General features: G+C 46.6%; 1 protein-coding gene across 2 annotated transcripts in view; it reads right to left on the bottom strand.

Annotated features, from left to right (window-relative positions):
- NECAB2 (N-terminal EF-hand calcium binding protein 2) overlaps positions 1-22,321 on the bottom strand; it is a 51,468-nt gene extending 29,147 nt beyond the window's left edge. For both annotated transcript variants that reach the window (XM_036751509.1, XM_036751511.1), the window contains exons 1-3: positions 22,091-22,321; positions 19,017-19,041; positions 4,931-5,039 (exon numbers count right to left, since the gene is read on the bottom strand). In XM_036751509.1, the coding sequence (XP_036607404.1) occupies positions 4,931-5,039; positions 19,017-19,041; positions 22,091-22,321 (365 nt within the window). The remainder of the gene's footprint in view (positions 1-4,930; positions 5,040-19,016; positions 19,042-22,090) is intronic.
- Between the last annotated feature and the right edge of the window lie 1,875 nt (positions 22,322-24,196).

Genomic DNA, 24,196 nt, shown 5'->3' with positions numbered 1-24,196 from the left:
TCTGCCTGATTCCCAAACCGGAGTTCTCCCTACATGACTCGTCACCTTTAGAACTGAGCACCAAAGGGACAAAAGAGGATGAGTCATTGGACACTGGATGGAGAGACAAGGGGCCTAGCAAATTCCTCCTTGAAAGGATCCATGGCTTTGAGATCAGCCCCATTTGGCAGGGTCAGGAATGATGGTAATGCAAATGGGAATGTCTGTGAGCTTCTGTTCTCACTCAGCCGAGAAATGCTTGACAGGTGGCCTGTGTGAGGCAGGCAGAATTCCCCACCACTGAATCCCCCACAGGGGGAGAGATGAAAGAAGATGATGCAAACTGCTGAGAGAAAGTGGAAGTTCAGAAAGGGAGGGATGTGGAGAGTGAGGGAACCTGTTGTCAAGAAACCGGAGAGAGAAAACAGCAGGAGATGATGGAAGCAAAGGCTGCCGGAGGGGGCCAGAAGAAAGGGCTGGACAGCAACAGAGTCAGGGCTGGCTGGGGAAGAGTCAGACTTGTTCCTGGACAACCAAGGGGAGCCTGGCTGGCAGCCTGGCTGGTCAGGGGTGGACAAAGGGTATGTAGGGCCTAGACTAAACTCAATGAAAAGACCTACGGAAATCAGCCAGAAAGTAATCTGATCCTTCAGTGACTGACCATCATTGGTCCTCTTCAAAAATGAACAACAACCATCTGGGGAAGAGAGTAAGAGCAAGGGGAAAGAGAAAATGAGCTTGGGGGAGAGAGACTTAGTCAGAGGCAAACGAATGCAATCCAAGGGCAGACAGAACCACTGAGTCAGGATTCAGGCAGCTTCAGAGGCAGCTGTGAGTAGATATCGGAGCCAGCAAGGAAGGATGGAGAGACCTAATGATGAGACTGAAGGAGTGAGTTGGCCAACCTTGAAATGAAATCTACAGAAAACCCTATGAGCATCAGATCATTCTGTTAAGAGGAGTTAACTGAATTCTAAGACTGCACCCATAACTCACACACATACACACACACGCACACACACACGTATATTTATATGTATGTATATATACTCCAAGACTTTTAAAATTAAGTTTTTAATTGATACTTTTAACATGTAGATTTCCCATTGTATCCCTCTTCTTCCCCATCTCCTGAGATTTTTTTCAGTCAACAGTGTCCAACATCCAATATCCAACATCCATCCATCTGTCCATCCATCCATCCATCCATCCATCCATCCATCCATTCATCAAGGCTGTCCTGACTGTCCCAGAATATACTGTCTTTATCGATCATTTGTTACTTACCCATTCATTTCCTCCTTCATTCATTTATTTACTTATTCACTGTGCCAGGTGCTGATGGGGATACAAAGGTAAACTCCTTAGGGCCAGGAACAATTTCATGTTGGTCTCTAACTTCAGAGCCTAGAACATAGTTTGCTTAAGAGATGTTTCCTGATTTAAATTGAATAGTTTCTGATGTCACAGAGCTTACCATCTGATATTATTGCTAATTACCTTTATATGTGCCTAAGTCTTGTCTCCTCGATTAGTCTATGAGTTCCAAGAGGGCAGAAAGTGTCTGTCTATCTATCTATCTATCTATCTATCTATCTATCTACTTATTCGGTAGCCCTCACAGGGCCAGGTATGAGGCTGAGCACAAACCAGCCTCAACAAATATATATGTATCATGGTGAGTTTCTCTACCTGTAGCAAAATGGTTCTGGCTGCGCCCATCCTGAATGATTCAAGGTGTGTTGTACCAAAGGGGTGCTATGTGGGAAGGGTCTGGAAAGAAGCAGAAGGGAAAAGCTTTGATCTCAAGGGCACTCTGCTGTGTATGGCAGGAAAAATCAATTTCACTTGGATGGTGACTGAATGGCTGAGCAAGCAACATTCTATTCAGGAAGCTCCAGGACCATCATAGAAGTGCCTGGCATGTAAAAAGTTCACCCATCTCAACTCCCATGACCCAAACCTTCACTCGAGGGATATCATCACCTACTAGTGCTCTACCTCCACAATCCAGAGCTGTGACAATGTCCTGTGCTTCACCCCTCCCTAGATGTATACTTTGTTCTCCCCCAGTCTCTAGTCACTCTACCTTTCCCTGCTTTCCAAGCCATCAACCCTTGCTTTGTCTTAACATTCCTCTGTTTCTAATCTCGATCTGATCATTCACCCATTTAATTTTACACTCTTCTCTACCTTCAAATCTGATTGCCTCGTTTGATCAATACCCATTCCTTTCAGATTCCTACTATTTTGCCTTCTCCCCTCTTACTCTGGTGCATTGACATACATTGACAGAAGAAGTCAGGGATCCATTTTGACTGGTCCACTATGAAAATGTTAGCTAATTTCAACTGGGTCCTCACCGCTGCATGGCAATCCTATAGCTCCCTGATTAACCATCACTCTCTTTCAAGGTATCTGTTCTGAATCTTCTCTTCTCAAGGCACGTACATCATCTCCATCCTTACTCTCTCAGCAGAAGACACTGTCTCATATTTTACCAACAAAACAGAGGCCATCTGTCATTAGTCCCCCTTTCTCCTTAATTCCATACCTCAAATACATTAAGCAATAGTTCGCCCTTCCCTATTCTTTTGTTCCAGTCTCTGAAGAAGATGTATCCCTTCTCTTTGTCAGAATGAACCCCTCTTCTTCTCCCTACTACCACCTACTGCAATAGTCTCCTAAATGGTCTCCCTGATTTCAGGTTCTTCCCTCTCGAGCAATCCTTCATACAACTGTCAAACTGATATGCCTAAAACACAGGACTGCCCATGTCACTCCTCTGCTCAAGAATTCTCACAGGCTCCCTGCTGCCTCTAGGATAAAATACAACACCCCCGCCTTGTGTCACATAAAGCCCTTCACAATATGCCTTCAACACATCTTTCCGAATTATTTCCTGTTGTTCCTTCTATGTTCCATCCAATCTGGCCTACTTGAGGTATCCTATGCACAACATTCTGTCTCCATCTTCTCTGACTTTTCATGGGATGGCCGCCATGTCTGGAATATTTCCTACCTCTGCTTCTTGGAATCCCTACCTCCATTCAATGATCTTCTCAAAGGCCATCTCCTACATTCCTGCGCACGCAGCTCCCTTAGGAATTATTTTACATGTATACTTATCAGCATATGTTGTTTCTCCTCAGTAGAATATAAGCTTCTTGAGGGCAATGATTGTTCTGTTTTTGTCTTTGTGTCCTCAGTGCCTGGCATTTGGCACTCAGCACAACAATGCTGGTTGACTAGCTAACTGACATAGTAGAAACTTAATGAATGTTCACTGAATTGAATAAAAGAGTCCTTGGGTCGGGCCATTGGTCAGGGAGTACATGGGGAGGATGAGGGAAGGATCCTGAAAAGCTAGGTCAAGGAGAGTAAGCCCTCAGACACTTGGAGCTTGGGAAGGAGAGACCACTGAAGACAGACTTTCAAAAGAGTCCCCATGAAAAAGATTTGGGGGTTTCAGTGGATTGCAAACTCAATATGAGTCAATAGGATGTTGGTGTTGGTGTTGAGTCATTTTTTAGTCATGTCTGACTCTTCATGACCCCATTTGGGGTTTTCTTGGCAAAGATACTGGAGTGGTTTGCCACTTCCTTCTCCGGCTCATTTGACAGATGAGAAAACTGGGGCAAACAGGGTTAAGTGACTTGCCCAGGACCACATAGCTAGGAAGTGTCTGAGGCTGGATTTGAACTCAGGAAGATGAGTCTTCCTCACTCCAGCCCCAGAGCCCTATCCACTGCAGCAGCCCATGATAGGGTCAAAAGGGTACATGGTACCTAAAAAGACTAATGCTATCTCAGGCTACATTAAGAGAGATACAGTGTCCAGAATGAGGGGAATAATAGGTTAGATAGATATAGATATATACACATACACACATATACATAGATATGTATGTATATATACATATATGTGTGTATATAGATGGATATATACATATATGTGTTTATATATGTATGTGTGGCTAGATAGATAGATATCTTCTGCATTGTTCAAGGCATATCTGGTTCTGGGCTCCGTGTTTCTGGAAAGACATAGATCACTGGAGAGCATCCAGAAGAGAGGAAACAGAAAGATGAGAAGCCTAGAGGATCCGTGATATTGGTAATCTCTTGAAAGAAACAGGGATGTTTATGCTGGAGCAGAGAAGGCTTAGGCAGATCCTGACAGAATGGCCAGATTTACTCTACTTGGCCCCAGAGGAGAGAACCAGATCTAAGCCTTTGTTGGAGGTCATTGAGCAGAGGAAGGAGGACTATGGGTTGAGGAGGTTGCTGGAGGGATTCTTAATCAGGTTGGATGAGAAAGCCTCTGAGGTCCCTTGCAACTCTTAGATTCTGTGATTCTATGATCTCATAGGATAGTTGAGGGCCTGGCATGGGTTACTCAGAACCTAGGAGAGTTAACCTCAACAATTTATGGCTCTCTGACACAGGGTGGGGATGGCTTCAGAATGAAGTAGCAACAGACTTCTGGGACCATACCTAGTCCACCGCCACCCCTAATCCATATGTTCCTAAGAGATTCCTTTTTCTATACTTCTTTCCTCAAGGCCTTTATTTTCCCATTTGCAAGTTGAGGAAATAGATCCTGGTCTTCACTCTTAGAAGGAGGTTGGGAAAGGTTTCAGATATATGGACCCATCAGTCACAACAGAAGCAACATGGGTCCTCTAAGGTCCCTTAATATTTTGTGAATCTTGTCCAGTGTAATCTATAATTCCTTGAAAAGTGACTTTTGAACAAGCTACTGTTTTTAGATTAAAGAAGCTACCTTCCGCTAGTGAGGAAAATTGAAAATCATCATACGAGAATGGTTGTCTTTCTCACCCCAAACCATGCATCTGGATAGGTGTAGCTACAAAGCCGTGGCTGCCATGGGCTGTGAGTGGTTCTAGGCTATATGAACAGCCCCGTGTTGGGGAAATGTGAGGACTCACTTGGTATTATCAGAATCAATCGTGTGAAAGAGCTTCTCAAGTTCTTCTTCATTAAGGACGCCATCTGAAAAAAACAACTGGAATTCTTCCAAGGACAGCTTCCCATCATCTGGAAGAAAGAAGACATGAGGCATGAAGGGTCTGGAGACAAAGAGCAACTCTGTGATCCATTGGGACTGAGGAGCAAGGAGAATGGAAAGCCATGTAATCCCCAATGAACAAAACCCCCAATCACAAGCTCAGAGAGCACTCTCACACTAGAGATGATTCCGAAATCCTGAAAATCCCAAACCTGAATAATTTCCAATCAACAGACAATCTCCCAAACCCAGGCAATGCCCCCAATATATAGATAGTCCCCAAACTTCAAGTTCTTCCCCTAAATCCTGACTTTTGGGGTATATGTTCCTGATTACTAATTTAGGGGCATGGGGATCCCACTCCCACCCTCAGCTGTCTCCCATACTATAGTATAGGGGCACCATACATCAATTCTTTCCCAACTGTGGTAAAGTCCAGGCCTGGGCCTAAGGAGAGTGTGCCCCCATCTGTCCATCTTCCTTCTCTCTCAGACTAGCCTTCTGTCCTTTTTCTTATCACCATATTACCAGGTCCCTCCTTTCCCTCTACAATGGGACCAGCCAGGGTTTGGTCCTCTCTTATCTCAGACTGCTCTGGCCCCTGCTTCAGGAAAGGCAGGCCTTGAGCTACTGCTTGAGAAAGATTTAATTAGCAGGAAGAGAGACTCTGGTCCAATCTATCTTTCTTCCAGCAGCTCTGAGGCTATAGACACAAAAGTCATAAGATAATAGCACCAGAACTAGAAGGACCTCAGAGGCCATTTACCCCAAGCCCTTCATTTTACACATGGGAAACGTGAGCCCCAAGGAGGTGAGTGACTCCCCCAATGTCACACAAGCACTGAGCATCTGAGACAGGATTTGAACCCGGGCCCTCTCACTTTGAAATCTGAGCTCTTTCCACTGTCTACTGCCTCCCATTAGGAATAAGTTCTTTGCCCAGATCTCCATGGAATAGTTCCCCTCTGCCTATGAAGCCAGAACTCATTCTGGATGCTTCATGAGTCTGCAAAGACATGGGAAATTTGAATAAGATTTCCACAGGGCTCAGAAGCAAACCCTTGACCCAGAGTGAGACACAGGGGCTCAGTATCAGAATCCCACTCTTGTTCTTCTCAGCCTGAGCTGGGTTTTAGGAGCACAGGCTTCTTTTGAGTTTATTTCTGGTCCAACCGACTGTCTCAACAGCTTCCAATCCTGGGTGAGGGTAACTGGCTTTTCTCCTCCAGGGAGATGGCCCTGTAGGCTCTAGATAGGGTACACAGATGAGCTTCCATCTTCTCCATCTGCTCATCCCCGACACTCCTTCCTCCCCCCTCCCCACTTTGGCTCCTTCCCTCCTCTTCTCTTCCATTACCCCCAGGGACTGGTAGGCACAGATGTTAGAATCACCTCTCCATCCTTTATGAGATCAGAGACCACCCCACCAAGAGGGTCCTGTGACCTTTGGCCAGTTATCTTGGGTAGCTGGGGAGGAGGACCCTAGCAGTATACAGTTCTCTCAGACAAACATTAGGGATTGGGCAGAGGGCCCTTAATAACTCCCGAGGTGGTTTGACCTGAATCTCTTCCTTGATGTGCTATGAAATCCATCCATTTCTTTTCTGTTCCTTGAGACACTGAGAACTGTACCTCTCTATCTGACTCATTATCTCATTACCTCCCTCACTTTCTTTCTTCCTCAAACTTCTCTTACTTCTGACTTGACTAGGTCTGTGGCCACCACTATTCATCTGGGACACTGAATTCAAAATCTTGCATTTCTCTTAGATTTTTCCCCTCTCTGTTACCCCAAGGTCCATGTGACTTTTCTGTCCCACTTGCAGCTGAAATCTCCTCTATATGTTGTTATCCACACCTTCCTCCCTGCCCCAGTTAGAACATGAATTCAGTCAATAAACATTTATTAAGCACCTACATTGTACCAAGTGTGCTAACTCCTTGAGCTCAAAGTGCTTTGCATAATAAGTGCTAAATAAATGCTTTTTCATTCATTCATCTATAGCCAATCACATCAGCTCCTATCTCAACACCACTCATATTCACTTCCTCCTCTCTGATTCCAAAGCCATCATTCTCAGCTATTACCCCCTTCCTGGATTATTGCAAATAGCTATCTCACAGTATTTACCACCTCCACTGTCTTCCACTCCAATCTATCCACCAGACTACTACCAACATCATCTCCGTTAGAAATAGATCCAACCATGTCACTCCTCTGCTCAAAAGTTTTTGGTGGCTCCCTATTACCTCCAGGATAAAGTTTAAACTCCACAACCTCCTATTCAAGGCCCCCATAATCTAGTACCACTCTATATTTCTAACTGTCTCTACCACCCAAATTCTGGTCTTAAACTGGAATCACTCGACATCCCCTAGATGTTTTCTGTGCTCTCAAGCCCCAATGTCTTTGCTTAAATTGGCGCTCATGCTTGGAATGTCTCTCACCCTCATCATCGGTTGAACTCATAACCAACTTTTAAAGCCCATTTCACATGCCACATTCCCCCTAATAATGTTCCTTCCCTCCCAAACCCAAAATGATGCTTTTCTCCGCACCTCACTAATGCCTTTATCACACAATATTATTACAATACTTATCTGCGTTAGTGTCTTCTAGACTGTAAAGTCTTGGAGCGCAAGGACCAGGGTCTTAACTAAACCCCAGCACAGTGTTCTGCAAACAGTAGGGGCTTAATAAATGTCTGTTATGCTTCACATTCCTGGTATGAAAGTTGAGTCTGCTACAGATAGTGATAGGGGAGAGGAATCTTTCTTCGCATGTCTTCAGAAGCTAATTTCTATTATTTTGAGCTATTCCAGGAGACCAGTTAGGTTTTGGACTCGAAGAAAGGGGATGTTTACCCTTCAAAGCACTCTGGTGGGCTCTTTTCCTCCCTACAAGGGCTCTGTCCACACCTTCCACAGGATAGGGGGAGAGGGCCCGGAAAAGAAAGGATGAGGATAAGTGCGGAGGAGGAGAGGATGGAGGAACCATGACCTGGGGTCTCTGTCTCATCTTGCTTCTCTTTCTCCTCCTTTCTAACCATATCTCTGATCTGGGGTCTCAGTCCAGTGATCAGAGATAACATGAAGAGCCAAGATGGAGAGAGTGGACCCAAGAGCATTCATGCCCAGGGACAAACCAGAAGCCTAGTGAATCCACATCTAATTAGGGGGAAGAGTCACCAAGTCAGTGAAATGGCTTCGGTTGGACCACGGTGCTGGCATCCTTACACAGAATCGGCTTCAAGCATACGTGTATTCAAGTGTATCAGAACTAACGAAGTGAGACCAGTGCCTTTGCTAACAAGCTGGGGCTGGCAGCTTCCGTAACAAGCTGGGGCCGGCGGCCTTACTAACAAGTGAGGGCTGGTGGCAGCTTCTGTGGTGCGTGACCTTTCAAATGCCAAACTCCTTATTTTAAAACACACACATACACACACACACACACACACACACACACACACATACTTTTTGTCTCACATGTCTGTACTGTGGGGAAGCATGGATAGCATTGCTCACTGTCTCTGGCTGGCTCTGACATGGATGGTTCCAATTCCTCTTAGGTGGCCAAGCCTCTCATCTCTCTCCCTTCACCACTCCCCTGCCTCTTCCCCTTTATCTTACAGCACTACCCGCCCCACCTCACCCCCACTCCCCACCCCAAACCACCACTTCAACCTCGGTCTAGTTCATTCTCTTTCTCCTGGAGAAGGAAAGTGAGAAAAATGATTATTAATAATCAATTATGGAGGGGGGAAGCCATGCTTTTTCCTTGTCCTATTTCCTTGTTCAGAGCCCAGCCTTTAGAGGGCATTTCTGACCTCTGCCAAAAATTCACCCCACCTAGCCCATTATCTAAGGTGAATTCCTGCCCAGTGTGTTCCACTCATGCAAGTTTGGGTGGAGGTAGATTCTTTGTCTAGACTGCCCAAGGCTGGGGGTGGTCTGGGTGTACAGATAGTCTCTTTGTCCAAGAGTGATGTGATGTCACTGTCTCAACCTCTCATTGGAGTGAACTCACTTTTTACTGTAATATTCATTTTCTCATTAATTGTTAACCAGAGTTGATCGCCACCCTTAAGAACACCTACTCTTCCAAGGGCATATAAACTACAAGTCCACCACCCATGAGGGGTCTCTGGAATTCAAGAGTGCCACTAACCTCTTCTTTAACAAAATGACTACCCAGAAACTACGTCTCTCCAACTTTTTAAACACCACAAAAGAATATAAGCATTTATAAAGCACCTCCTATGCCAGGCCCTGTACTGTGTTTTTTTTTTTTACACATATTATCTTATTTGATACTGAGTCCCACAAATTTTCCATTGGAACCAGGGCAAGCCCTTTGCCTTCTTGGGCCCTCAGTTTCCCTCTCTGGAAAATAGGATTGGGGACTAGACAGATAATCTCTAAGGCCTCTCTTTACTCCAAATGTTCTGATTGCTCCAAGCAGACATGTTCAAAACCAAACATATCAGTTGTCTAACACCACAAAATGAGCTCCACTCTGGGACATTCCAATTTCCATCAATGACACATATAATTACTTTCTCTGCCAACCAGGCTAGAAAGCCTGCTTTGTCTTAGTCTTTTCCCTTCTTCCTCCTTCCCAACATTCCAAAAGTCCCTAAGGTCTTATGGTAACTGACAATTTTGTACCCACCCTTTTCTACTCATCTAAACTGCTGGAGTGCCCACCTAAATGGCTGTTCTAACTACAGTCTTTCTCTAAACCAGAACATGCCAAGCATCTTCCTAATACATAGCACTAAACATGCCACTCTTCCTCAAGAACCTCCAGTGGGTCCCAATTATTCACTACATCTAAAGGCACAAACTCCTTAGACTGTCATTCAAGACCTTGTGCATCTGACCTCAAACTGTCCCTATATCCGAGCCTCCCACAGCTCCCTGGGCGAATCCCTGTCTAGTCTGGGCTGGTCTCTTTCCCATCCATCATGATAATTCCTGCCTCCATAGTCTGCCTGTCTGCTCCCCTGTTCCCCGTACTATTCCAAGTACCCATCCTGTCTAGTTCTCCCTGTATTGTTCTAATCTACCAGTTGTCCTAAATCCTGCGCAAGTCCACCTACTTTCAGAAGGTGAGAAAGTGGATAGAGTACCAGTCCTGATGTCAAGAAGACTCATCTTCCTGAGTTCAAATCTAGCCTCAGACTCTTACTAGCTGTGTGACCCTGGGCAAGTCACTTAACCCTGTTTGCTCATCTGTAAAATGAGCTGGAGAAAGAAATGGCAAACCACTCCAGTGTCTTTGCCAAAAAACAAAACAAAACCCAAATAGAATCATGAAGAGTCAGACCCGACTGAATGTCTATACTTTGGGAAGCATTCCCTGACTATTCCAGACCACAGAGATCTCCCCCTTCCTGAACTCTTACAACACTTAGATGAGGATCAGGCACATTAAGCTTTGGGTACATACACCGTGATGTCACTGTTCCCTGTGTTAGTCCCGTCTCCATCCAGGTCTAGACAACAAGCTTCCACAGAGCAGAATTTGTGGGGGATTTAAAGCTATTCTAGGGAAAAGATAAGGATCAAAAAAGGGACAGGCCCAGTGGCTGGAGGAGAGGGGACAGACAGACAGAAGGCAAAACCACCCAGCCCTCACTTTGCTTCTGTTTTCTTTGCAAAGGAGAATGAGCAGAACATAAATGGCTAACAAGGAAGCATCTCAAGTCACCATGACCAGACAAGCTGCATCCCAAGATGCTGAAAAAGGTAATTTTCAGTGCTGAATGTGATTGTTGAGTCACTTTCACTGACATTTGAAAGATCTTAAGGAACTAGGAAGGTGCCACAAGACTGGGGAAGGAAAAATTTTGCCTCGATTTTCAAAAAAAGGAGACTAGAGATTGTAGTAAGAAGCCAACTCAATTCAATTCAGTAAGTATCTAAGTGCCTACTGTGTGAAAGGCACTGTATTACTGTATAGGAGGTTGGGGATATAAAGACAGAATGAAAGACACTCTCTGCCCTCAAGTGGCCTCCATTCTCCTGAAGAAGACAGGGCACTTGCAGAGATAAGGATGCCATCAACCAACTTGGATAGACTTAGCCTCTTCTCAGCAATACAATGCTCTAAGACAATTCCAAAAGATTCATGATCCGCACCCAGAGGAATAACTATGGAGTCTGAATGCAGATCAGGGCAGACTATTTTCTAATTTTTTTGCTTTTTTTTTTCTTTCCCGTGGTTTTTCCCTTTTGTTCTGATTCTTCTTTTGTAACATGACGAATGTGGAAATATGTTTAGTATGATTGTATGTATACAGCCTATATCAGATTGCATGCCATCTTGGGGAGGTGGGAGGGGAGGGAGGGAGAAAAAAAATTTGGAACTCAAAATCTTATTAAAGTGAATACTGAAAACTATCTTTACATGTAATTAGAAAAAAATAAAATACTATTAAGTGGAAAAATTAATAAAATTTTTTAAAAAAGGATGTCACTGAGCTTGACTTTGATTCTTGCGGGGGGGGGGGAATAAAATGTATTATTAAATGAATTGTTGGTGAACATCTACAAAGGAATCTGGGATCACTATAGTCAAGATTAAATCATTTCCTCTTCTGACACGGTGACTAGATGGATAGATCAGGAGAATGCTATGGGCGTGCTTTCCCTAGATGTAAGCAAAGCATGTGATAGTCTTTTATGTTATTCTCATAGAAAAGACAGAGAGATTGTGGGTCAGATGACAGAGGTTAGGCGGATTTGGAAATGGTCGAGTGACTGGATACAAAGAGAAGCTATTAATTATTCAGTGCCAACTTGGAAGGTGGCCTTCAGCAGAATGGGCCCTTGGCCCTGAGCTGTTTAATATTTTTATTAATGACTTGGACAAAGCAGTAGATAGCCTTGACTATCCAATTTGGAGGTAGCAGGGAGCTAGGGAGGATGGTTTACAAGCGGGATATCAGAACCTACAAAAGGCTGCTATACTGGGCCAAATTTAAGCAGCTGAAATTTAATAGGGATGAATGCAAAGTCTTAACATTTGTGTCTGAAAAAAAATCAGGTGCATGAGTACAAGATGCAGGAAGCATGACTAAATAGCAGTTTGTGTGGAAAAGATCTGGGGGGGGGAGTGGGTCCTAGTAGGTTGCAGGCTCAAAATAAGTCAACCAGCACACATTAAGTGATGCCATCCACTATGCTAAGTGCTGGGACACAAAGGCAAAAAGAAAGACAGTGCCTGTCCTCAAGGAGCTCCTATCCTAATGAGAAAAGCCAACACATAAAAAAGAGGTAAAAGTGGGGGGAGGGGTGGGAGAAGGTATCTATGCTGTGGCATGGTGGAGAGAGAAGTCCAGAGAGTCAGGAGTGGAGGCTGGAGAACAAAAAAGAGTTGAGTGAACATGGTTGGCCACTTTATTTTCCCTAAAATGGAGATTTAGGGAGGAATTGAACAATCGAAGGAAGGGGTGCCAGGCATAGAGTGGTCTTCCAGGGTGAGAATGATGCTGTGGTATGGTGGAGAATGCGGTATGGAGAGTCAGGAGTGGCGCTAAGAGAGGGATGAAGGAGTGAACACTGGTAGGTGCTGGGATGGGGATGTGGTATCATGCGGCAGGACCTAGGTGGGAACCTGAAGAAGACACCTTCTCCCCCACCACTGACCCAAAAAGGAGCTCTGCCTTGGGTGGGCAAATAGGATAGGCTTCATCAGAGGATGAAGAAAAGAAGAGAAGGAAGAGGAGGAGGAGAAGGAGGAAGAGGAGAGGGAAGAGGAGGAGATGTCTATCTTAGACTGAATTATGAGAGCTATGGCATCCAGGATGCTAGGGCTAGGAAGCCTAGTCTGTGTCTTCATCATGTTATATCTCTGCCCAGGGCCCTGATCAGATCAACTCTGGATTATGATGTTTGGTTCTTGCCTTCAAATCTTAGGAAAGAAATTGATAAATTGGAGAGCATCAAAAGGAGGACAAATGAGAATGGTGAAGGGGCTTGGGATTATGCCACATGTGAGCTAACTAAAAAAGCTAGGCACTGCAGTGGATAGAGTGCCAGCCCTGACATCAGGAAGACCCGAGTTCAAATCTGGCCTCAGACAGTTACTAGCTGTGTGACCCTGGGCAAGTCATTTAACCCAGTTTGCCTCAGTTTCTTCATCTGTCAAACGAGCTAGAGAAGGAAATGGCAAACCTCTCCAGTATCTTTGTCAAGAAAAGCCCAAATGGAGTCACCAAGAGTCAGACACAATTAAACAAGGATGAAGAGAAGACTTGGGGGGTGAGGAGAGCTATTTTCAAGTGTCATGTGAAAGGGGAGTCTGAATTATTCTGCTTGGTCTCAGAAGGTTACAAAGAGGAAGAGGATTTCTGGAGGATTTTGGGGAGGATTTAGTCAATAAATAGTTATATAACCCTTTAAGGTTTGCAGAACCCTTTACATGTGTTCGTTCAATTGATCCCCACAGCAACTCTGAGAGGGACGTACCATTATTAATACTCCATTTGAGAGATGATGAGGAAACTGAGACATAGAAAAGTGAAGGAACTTGCCAAGGTCACATGGCTAGTCAGTGTCTGAGGCAGGATTCAAACTCAGGTCTCACTGACTCCAAGTCCTTTGTTCTATCTACTGTGCTGCCTTGATCCAGTCAGTCAAGATGAGAGGACATGGATGGGTTATGATCTTCATTGTTTCCGTTTTTCACACACATTGATGAACTCACAGATTTAAGGGACAGAGTAAAGAAAAACTTCCTAACAAGCAGAGCTGTCCAAAAGTGGAACAGGGAAGATAATGAATTTCCCTTCACTTGGAAATCTCAAAGCAAAAGGCTAAATGACTTATTTGTCAGGTACAGAGCAGGAGTCAATAGATACTTGAGGGCCAATTGACTAGCAAAACTTAAAACATTTGTAATTAGTCTTTAAAACTTTTTAAGGATTCTTATGTGATGGGATGATAGACTGGATATGTTGGAAAATCTATGACAGGGTCTAGTGGAGAGGCCACCAGACTTGCAATCAGAATCCTCGACTCATTCCTGGACATGTTTCTCATTGGATTGGGGGTAAGTTATTTCTCTTCTCTGGGCTTCTGTTTCCCTTGCTGTAAAATGAGGAGTCTGGATATCCATAGCAGCATTTTTCTTTTGTAGTAGCCAAGAAGTGGAAACAAAGTCGATGCCCCTCAACTGGGAATTGGTGAAACAAGCTGTGGTACATGAATGTAATGGAATATTACTGAGTTGTAGGAAATGATGAGTGATGAATACAGAGAAGGGTTACACATGAATGTAGTCAGCAGAATCAGGAAAGCAATGCCTACGATGATCACAACGATGGAAATGGAAAAGAACAACAAAAGAAGGAAGTCTGAATATTCTGCGATGATGACCAAGTTCTGCCTCCTGAGATATAAGAAGGTACCTGCCCCCTCTCCCTGCTTCTTTGCAGAAGTGAGGGACTATAAGTGTAGAACACTGTATACACATAATGTTAGACTTTTTTGGCATATTGATTAGTTACAATGAACTGTGGGTTTTTTCTCTGTTTTTTATTTCTCAGTATAAGAAATGAGAGAGGGAAAAGGGAGAGATGCATTGGGAAATACAGGTTATGTAAAAACAAAAGATACCCATAAAATTTATTTTTATAAAACGGGGGAAGAATAGCCTGGACGAGATAACTAGGTTCTTGCCAGGTCTTTGTCTTACAGACATAGACATGCATGCTCCGAAATTCAGAGACTGGCTGGGGAAAGCACCATAGTAACAGGTGTGATGGATTTAACCTTCTCATAATAGCTGTGCCTGGGCACTATGGAAAATGAAGCAGTCAAGGCTGAGGAAAGAGAGCAGCCCCTGCCCCTCAGGCTCAAAATACCAGTGGGGGAGTATCTCTCATCAAAAGGACTGCTCAGACATCTTCTCTCTTCTCCCCACTGTCCTCCCTCTCCGCCTTCTTTGTCTAATGAGCCCATTAAATTCCTGAGAAATCATAGCCTGTGACCCAGTGTTCCTGAGCTTTCTAATGAGGAGGAAGAAACACAATGAAAACGAAATACTGGTCTGTGGTTGGGGAAGGGATGAACAGTCTCTCATGTGTAGTCACACACACTGATGGTCAGAAATAGCTTTAAGGACCACAAGAAAAGGACTTGCTGCTTCAATAAACATGTGTCCTTTTGCTCTTCCACACTTTCCCAAAGTTTTTCTCAACCCCACTTTGCCTTTTCTTTAGCTCCACAGTGAAAAGGGCATTAGATTTTGAAGTCTGAAGATCTGGGTTCAAATTTTGGCTACTCACCATTTGTGTGACTTGGGGAAAGTCACTTATGTGTCTCTGGGCCTCAGTTTCCTCAGCTGTAAAATGAGGGAGTTAGACTAGATGACCTCTAAAGTGCTTTCTTGATTTAAATCTACGGTCCTATGACCCTTTCTTTTCTTTTCTCCCTTCACCTGTCCCCTCTTCCCTTTCTTCCAGCCCCTTCATCTTCATCTCACTCAAGTCAGTGCAACCAGCATTTCAGGTCTCACTGAACCTTGGAGAGAAAGAAATTAAAATGAAACAGCACCTGCCCTCACAGAACTAAGTGGACCAATGACTAGATTGTGGACTTGGAGTCTGGAAGATCTCAGTTCAAATCACCCCTCAAATATTTATTAGATGTGTAATTTTGGGCAAGTCACATAAATTTCTGTCTGCCTCAGTTTAACACATCTCTAAAATGGGAATAACACTTGCCTCACAAGGTTGTGAAGATCAAATGAGATGACATATGTAAAATTCTTTGTAAACCTTCAAGTGCCAGATAAATGCTTACTAGCATCATTTTCATCATCACCGCCATAACTGTCGTTATTATCTATGTCAGGACTGTCCAACTTTAGGTTTTTATTGGAACAATAGACAATATATTTTGATTTGTCATTTTAGTGAGAGTTCTGCTTCATTTACTAAAGCATTTATGTAAATTTCTATGCTTGTAGGAGGGCTCTGATATGTCATCATCATCACCACCATCACCACCACCATCATCTTCATCACCATCATCATTCCCACCACCATCATCTTCATCACCATCATCATTCCCACCACCATCATCATCCTCACCACCACCATCAAATTCATTACCATCACCAACATCACCACTATCTTTATCCTCTAGCGAAGCCTTTCTTATTTGCCCACCCAAGCCAGAGCTCTTTCTTGGCACAACGGTGGAGAGGAGGTCTCCTCTTCAGAGTCCCACCTTAGTCCTACCTCATGATCCCATTGTCCCCATCCCAACCCAGCAGTGTTCACTCCTTCATGGCTCTCTGGGCTCCATTTCTGACTCTCTGGACTTCTTTCTCCATGACGCCACAAGGAGCCTTCTCACCTTGGAAGACCACTCCATCCCTGGTACCCCTTCCTGGGACTGATAAATTCCTCTTTGAAACTCCATATTAAGGAAAGTGCCAAGACCAATCACGTTTACTTCTTTCTTCTCCAGGCTCCTGACTCTAGACCTCTTTCTCCAACAAGCCCCAGCTCAATCAATCAATCAACATTTATGCTGGGTGCTTTCTCCCTCCTTCACCCATTTTCAGTTTCCTTTTATGTGTTATCTTTCTTCATTAGAATGTAAATTCCTTTGAGGCAGGGACCCTCTTTCTTTTTAGCCTTTCTTTGTATCCCAACACTTAGCACAGAGCCCACACATAGTAATCTCTTAATGGATGCTTTGTTGAATTGTTAGTCTGTCTAGGAAGTTAGTGGGTTAGGAAGCGGAAAGAGGTACCCGATAGGGAGTCCCTGAAGAAACCCTGGGGATATTAGCTACAAAGCCACACATTTATAACTCTGGTTGATTAGAGGAGGTTTTAACCTTTGGACTGGAGAGGGCAATGCATAGGCAACCAGGGAAAATGGGATTACTAGCCCCACAGATAATGCAGCTGTGGCCCAGAGAGATGGAGTAAGTTTCTCAAAATCACACAGCAAGTTAGTGGTTGAGCCAGGACCCAAACCCAGACCTTCAGATTCCCACTGTTTTTTTCCCTATACCACACTGCTTCTGGTTGTCATCTAATGATCTTGTGTGTGTGTGTGTGTGTGTGTGTGTGTGTGTGTGTGTGTGTGAATTCTTTCCTCAGCTCAAAATGCAATCGACTTGAGGACAGAGACCATGTTCTAGATTCCTACCCCATGCCAATAAGTGCCAGTACAGCCCTAGAAACTAAAGTCAAGCCAGAAGCAGAGGCAGGGAAAGTGGGAGGTGTAGGAGGGGATGGGGTGGGGGTGGGGTGAAGATGGAAGGGAGAAGGGGAAATGGGTGGGGAAAGGCAGGTGTGTGTGTGTGTGTGTGGGTGTGTGTGTGTGGGTGTGTGGGTGTGTGTGCTCCCAAGAGGAGAAAAGGAGGTTAAAAGAGGGAGTGAAGGAATCTCCCTTTTACCAGTATTCCCTTCTTTATAATAGGGGATGAAAAGGACCAGTAATATTTGGCTGATGGCATTTGCCTCATCATTTATTTCTCTGCTGTTTCTGTTCTTGAGAAACCAGGTGGGGGAAGGGGGAAGGGGGAAGGATGTTCTCAGAGGCTGCTCCCACTCTTATCGAGGATGCCCATTTTGAGGGATGGGTTTTATTGCACTTTATTTTTCATGCATGATGACTTTGCCCTTCTACACCCATGCCCCTGCCAGCCCAAGGCTCAGCAGGGAGCTTGTGGGTTAGTGACAGTCTTGCCAACCACCCACTGTCCCCATGCCCCCCCAAAGAGAACTCCAATTCCAGCTTCAGCTCAATCCTAAGGTTTCACCTCCCCCTCCTACTTCATGCTCAGTGGGACTAAGACTGGGAACAGCTCAGCTCCTGCAAGAGGGTGGGAGTGGGGGAGGTGGGGCTAAGGGGCCCAGATACTTTAACGACCTGTAATTTAATCAGTGTGGGTGCTCTCCACTGTGACATTTATCACAACCTCTTCAAGTCATCGGAGCATAGATTCAGAGCTGGCAGGACGTTAGAGGCCACTGAGTCCAAACCCTCCATTTCACTGAGGCTCAGAGAGATAAAGTCGTGTGCTTAGGGTCACACAGCAAGAAAAGTGTCTTCCGTGGGGATTTGAAACTAGGTCTTCCTGACTCCAAGTCCAGTGCTGTTGTGGTCAAGAAGACATTAATCTTCCAAAGGCCAATATAGTAATTAGCTTTCTCTGAGCCTAACTAGGTTGGTCCTCTGACCAGAAGCACATCTGTGGTCTGGAATAGTCCCAGATTTAAAACCTTCCCAACCTGGAACAACTTGCTGGCATTTATACTCTGCTGGCATAGTCTTTGACAGGCCAGGTTACTCCCAAGACAGGAAGTCATATGAGAGGACTCTGGTAGAAGGAGGGGGCAGGGGATAAAGTCAGGGAGAATAAAAGGCCAAATCCAATCCCAACCCCAAGCATTTGGCCCAGTCCATCCCTCAGTCTGGCCACACAGAAAGTCTCAATTGTGCTGTCACTTACTCGGCCTGGTCTTCATGTCTCCCTCATCCCTCCCTTTCGTTCGCTCCACAGTTCGCTGAGTGTCCAAACCTCCCCCTTCCAAGCTCTTATCTCACTGGTTCAGCCTCAGTCCCCAGTACAGCCCTTCCCCTCACGAAGTCCCAGGTGAGACATGGGAGCCCACAGTAGGTCTGCAAGGATGGAATATGCCTGGCCCATCCTGGGCTTTGTTGATCCCATCTTGGGGAGAGAGGTGCAATGTTCTAGGTTCAGTGCCTCTAGAGTAGGGGTCCTTAACTGTTTGGTTTTGTTTTTTGGTATCTTGGATCTCTTTGTCAGTCTGGGAAGCCTATGGACCCCTTTTCAGAATCATGTTTTCAAATGCATAAAATAGAATGTGTAGGATTTCAAAGGAAGCCAATTATACTGAAATACAGTTATCAAAATATTTTAAAAATAAGTTCACAGACCCTGGGTTAAGAACCCCTGAACTAGGGTCTCTCCCCACTTTCCTGTGCTGAGCTTTCCCAAGGAGTACTCACCATTCTTGTCAGCCCGGCGGAAAATCTGCAAAGAAGGGAGAGTCCAGGTTAGTTTTGTGGGGGAAGGGGAATACTCCAATTTCCCTGATCTCAGGGCCTGTTCCCCAGCCTCTTTTATTTGAGGGAGAAGCCTGAGGAACCAAGGAAGTAAGATGGATTGAAGCACATATAATCTCAGAAATTTATATATTAACATTCACACAGAGTCTCACTTACAGATACGGCCACAGGCATTCATACATACACACAGAGTCACAGTTACAATCACAGATACGCAATTAACACAGTAGCATATGCATATATCCCCATATAAAACTAAGGTCAGCCCCAGACAAAACTGTGAAGTGAGACCAGTGGTCAGCCCTCTCAACCCCTCTCCTATTTCTCCTGCAGCCAATTTTCTCCATATCAATAAAAAGAGAATCCCTGGAAGAAATGCCAAGGAGTGAGTATCAATGGTGGAATTTCAGGCACCATGAAAGGTAGGTAGGGGAGCTATTTTAGTTGGGGTACCCCCTTCAGCTCAAACTGCAGAAGGGATTTTCTACTGTGCCTATGGGTGACGGCAGCCCTGTGTTCAGCCTAATATGATGGCTTGGAGACACACACACACACACACACACACACACACACACACACACACACCCCCAATTCTTCCAGGGGCTGGGCCAGACTTTGTGGAGGCCGTTCCAACAAGATGCAAGCAAGGAGGCTCTCGTTTACATAAAATGTTTTAAGTTTTGCAAAGCATTTTTCAAACATTGTTTCATTTGATTTTCACAACCACCCCATGAGGTAGGGGCTATTATTAATTATTATCTCCATTTTGCAGAGGTAGAAACCGAGGCAAACAGAGTAGAAGTGACTTGCCCAGTGACATAGATAATAAGCACCTGAGTTAGGATTTGAACTCAGGTCTTCCTGACTTTGGGTCTGGTGCTCTGTCCACTGTGCCACCTAGCTGCAATTAAGCTGCTGTTAGTCATGGGGCATCCTGAGAAGGCTCTTTTGGGGGTAGGAAGGAGTCAGTGAATCAGTCCACTATCCTTTATTAAGCCCCTGCTATATGCTGAGTGTTAGAAGGCGGCTAGAAGCTGTTTTCCTCTTTTTCTCCCTCCCTAAAACCTGACTCAGTTAAGCAAATAGTTCCTCCTGTCCCCAAATACTAAACATCGGAATGGCCCTATTCTGGTTACCCCTCTTTTGGCACTTGGTGATAAGTGGGGGTGTGGAGTAACTAGGGTGCTGGAGGGTCCCAAATTTTTGCACACTGGGGCTCCCTTTGATTTTGATGTCAGAGATTTAGAAGGAATGAGGGTGCTGGTATATACCAAGCAATCTTTTGAGGCTGAGCAAGAGACTGGAGACTCGGGTACATAGGACTGGGTTAGCTGCCAGTGGGAGCCTCCCAGAGGACCTGAGAGAGTCTAGAAGAGAAACAGAGGCCAGCAGTGATGAACCAGGGTGGGAGAAGGACTGGCAGAATGATAGTAATCCCAGCTCCAATACTTGTATGATACTGACATGTAATTTTCCTGCTGTGGGCCTCAGTGCCCTCATCAGGGATATTAATACTTGCTCTGTTTGACAGAGTTGTGGGAAAATACTCTCTAAATGTTATAGAAATATGAGTTATTAGTACTACTACTACTACTACCACGACCACCTCCACCACCACCACCTAGGACTGAAGGGTCTTCAAGTGACAAATTTTCTAAGAGCAACATAATGGGACCTGTGTCTTTTCCTCCCCATGATTTCCTGCCTGGAAAGTCTGTGCCCTCAGAACCCTCATTCATTGAGTAGCCTCGGTTTGCTGAAGATAGATATCTGATTTCTGTGGAGGCCGACAGGGTAAGAGATAAAGGACAAGAACCCGTCCCTTTTCTAGGTGTAAGGAAACGGGCTGATTCAAGTAGAATCTTAGAGACTAGAATTCCATAGGTCATCCAATCCAAATTCTTTTTATAAATGACCGAAAGGAAATGGCTTTCTCAGATTTACAAAGAGATCTGGAACCCAAACCTTCCAGTTCGGTGCTTCCATCCCAAGACGGGGTCCGGTCAACTAGGGGATACTTAGAACGAGATATAGCCTCGCCCCGCGGGACTCCGAAAGGAAATTCGGAAGTAACCCCCAAAAGGTGGGGAACAGGGGAGGGTCGGGGCTCTGGGTTCGACGTCTCTCATAGAAACATTTCACCCCCTCCCCCTCCCCAAACAGATGTACACTTTCTGCATACATACGGCCACCACTGCTGAGGAGAAAGAGCGTGGGGTCTGAACCCCACATGGTTGGGAAGGAAAGGAGACCCCAGAAATCTACCCCCTCGACCCTACCCATAACCAGCAGGTCTATATTGAGTGGACCAAACCACCTGGACTCAGCATTCCCCAATCATCCTCTCAAACGAGACCCCCACAGATTCCTAAAGCTGGGGCTGTAGAGGGGAGGTGTCCAAGGTGGGGAACCAGGTCCTAGGAGAAGAAGGGAGATGGGGGGTGCAGAGAGTCCTACCAGGAGAGGGAGGAACTCTGGAGAGGGATTGTGATCAAGGAAGAGTATTGAGGAAAGCTCCAGGATCTAGGGAAGGGACTGTCCCAGTGAGGGTGTCTGGGTTCAGGGAAGGGCTGAGATGGAGAGGCTGCAGATTCGGAGAGGTCTAGGGGTGGGGAGACGACCGGAGCTCAGTCTTGGGAGAAGGGGCGAGGATGGAGGTGGGGGTGGGGGCGGAGAGGCAGAGAAGTGGGATGGGGTGGGGACTGAGGATCCCTCGGGATGGGAAAGGGAGCAGGATCCGGTCCAGGGAGAAGAGGAAGGGGAGTGAGCTCCTGGGGGAAGGAGAACCTTCATGGGGATCTCGAAGGATGGGAGACAGGGAGCAGGGGGCTAGGCATAGATGAGAAGGGGGAGCTAAGATCGTGCGGGGATCAGAGATGCCGAGACCGTAGGGGGACGGTGTAGGGATGGGGAGAGGTGGAGAAGAGGAAGAGAGGTTTGGGGTGGGGGTGGGAAGAGGGGGAGGAGGAGGACCGGGCAGGGGAGGGGCCCCGAGAGGGTCCAGAGCTACTCACGTCCAGGATGACCGAGGTGCCCCTCCGGGGCGGGGACGGGGGCGGCGGCGGGGTGGGGCAGAGCCCGTGGCCAGTCCTGGCCCCTGGCCCGTCGGCCAGCGGCTCCCGGGGTTCGCCCATCCTGGCTCCCACCCAACGGAGCAGCCCCCCCAGCGCCCGGCCCTGCGGCGGCGGCTCCCGGAGCAGTCTGTGCGCGCCGGCCCTGCAGAGGCGCGCCGCCCGCTCACACATCGCTCGCGCAGCGCCCGCCTCCCGCCTCCCGCCTCCCTCCCGCCCGAGCCGCCGCCGCCGCCGGCCCGACCCCCGCCCCCGGCTCCAGCGCCCGCCCGCCCACGCGTGGCCACCTCTCCCAGCCCGCTCCGGGCGGCGCCGGCGCTGCAGACCCCGCCCCCCCGGACACCGCGTGGGATGCGGGACTCGGGACGCGGGACCCAGACTGGGGGGCGGACAGGACCACGGCGCCCAGGAGGGGGGCGCTGGAGCCGGGCCCGAGCCTCCATCAGCGTCCAACCTGAGACCCCAGCTCCCCGGGACCCCCAACGTCCTCCCTCCCTTCTTATTTCTGAGGATGACGGGGGTGGGGCAGGGCTGGGGGCTGAATCCCAGCGGGGATAATTGGGGGGCTCATTAGGACAGTTGGAATCCGTGAAGTCGCCGGCCCAGGCTGAGGCTGGGACCGGGACCGGGACAGGGACAGGAGAGGCCGGCTGCACTGGCCCGGGCCTCTAGGGCTCTGCATCTTGGAAGGGATGGAGTCCAGCCTAGGAGTGCCCCTGAGGCCTCCAGCACATCGATCCTTCCTTGCATCTTTCGCTGTCTCTGGCTCGGCTTGCAGGGACAGCCAAGTAAAGAAGAGTTTCCCTAAGTCAGGCGCTCCCTCTGCCGGCAAAAGCCCCAGCACTCTCTCATTAACAGGGCTCCCCGGCGCCTGGAGCATCATCCTTCACTCACACCCTTCCAAGGGCTCTTCAGAAGCCGAGCATTCACTCACACTGCTCCCTGCCCATCTCATCCCATACCATCCACTCGCTCACAGAGCTGCCAGGAGAGATGGAATCCCACCTCAGACGCTTGCTAGCTGTGTGACCCTGAGCAAGTCACTTAACCTCTGCCTACCTGTGTCCCCATCTGTAAAATGAGATCCAAGAAATTGGGATAAAATAAAAAGCTCTGCTAGTTTTAAATCTATCATCCCTACACATTCAGTCCCCCAGCTCTTGATATTCTCTCTCTCTCTCTCTCTCTCTCTCTCTCTCTCTCTCTCTCTCTCTCTCTCTCTCCCCATTTAATTCAATAAAATTCAAGTCAACAAACACAGAGCACCTGCTTCTTTCAAAGTACAGGGGATACATACAAAAAACCCAACAAAGTCTGTCCTCAAGGAGCATACATTCTGAGGAAATACAGCATGGACGAAAGTAAATACAAGATACATAGAGATTAACTTTGGGAGTGAGAGTACTAACAACTGGGGAAACAGGAATGGTTTCATGCAGTAGGTGACACTTGAAAGAGGCATTGGTGAAGGACAGCATTCTAGACCTGAGGCACCACTTGGGTAAAGGGACGGAGGTTGGAGATGATCATATGCGGGGAGCAGCTAGTATGCTAATTTGACTGGATCTAGGATTGTGAAAGAGAGTAATATGAAGACAAGCTGGAAATGTGGTTGAGAGTTGTCATGGGCCTTAAATTCTAGGTGGAAGATTCTCTGTTTTATTTGGGAAGCAATAGGGAGCCGTTGAGGATTTTTGAGGAGGCAGGTTGACATGGTCAGATTTGTGCTTTAGGAATATCACCATCAATGTGCATCTTCAGGGACAGTGGATTGGAGAGGGGAGAGTTTGTTGTCCTTCCATCTTGAAGAGGACCATGACATGGGGCGGGGGGAGGGGGAGTAATGCCATGACTTGCAAGTGAATTGGGTTTGAGTGAGGGAATGCTGTGCAAGGTGGCCGGCCTCACTCTCTCCTCCAGAGCCATCTGAATCCAGAGGCCAGATACAGTTCAGGACTGGAGATGGCCCCACCAAGAGGGGAGAGACGGGAAGCAGGAAGGCCAAATAGGAGGCTGTTGCAGTTTTGCAGTGGAGAGGTTGGTAAGAGC

This window comes from Trichosurus vulpecula, chromosome 3 (genome assembly GCF_011100635.1).
Source record: "Trichosurus vulpecula isolate mTriVul1 chromosome 3, mTriVul1.pri, whole genome shotgun sequence".
NCBI lineage: Eukaryota > Metazoa > Chordata > Mammalia > Diprotodontia > Phalangeridae > Trichosurus > Trichosurus vulpecula.
Note: the sequence above shows the minus strand (reverse complement) of the source record. Positions and strands in the feature narration are given on the sequence as shown.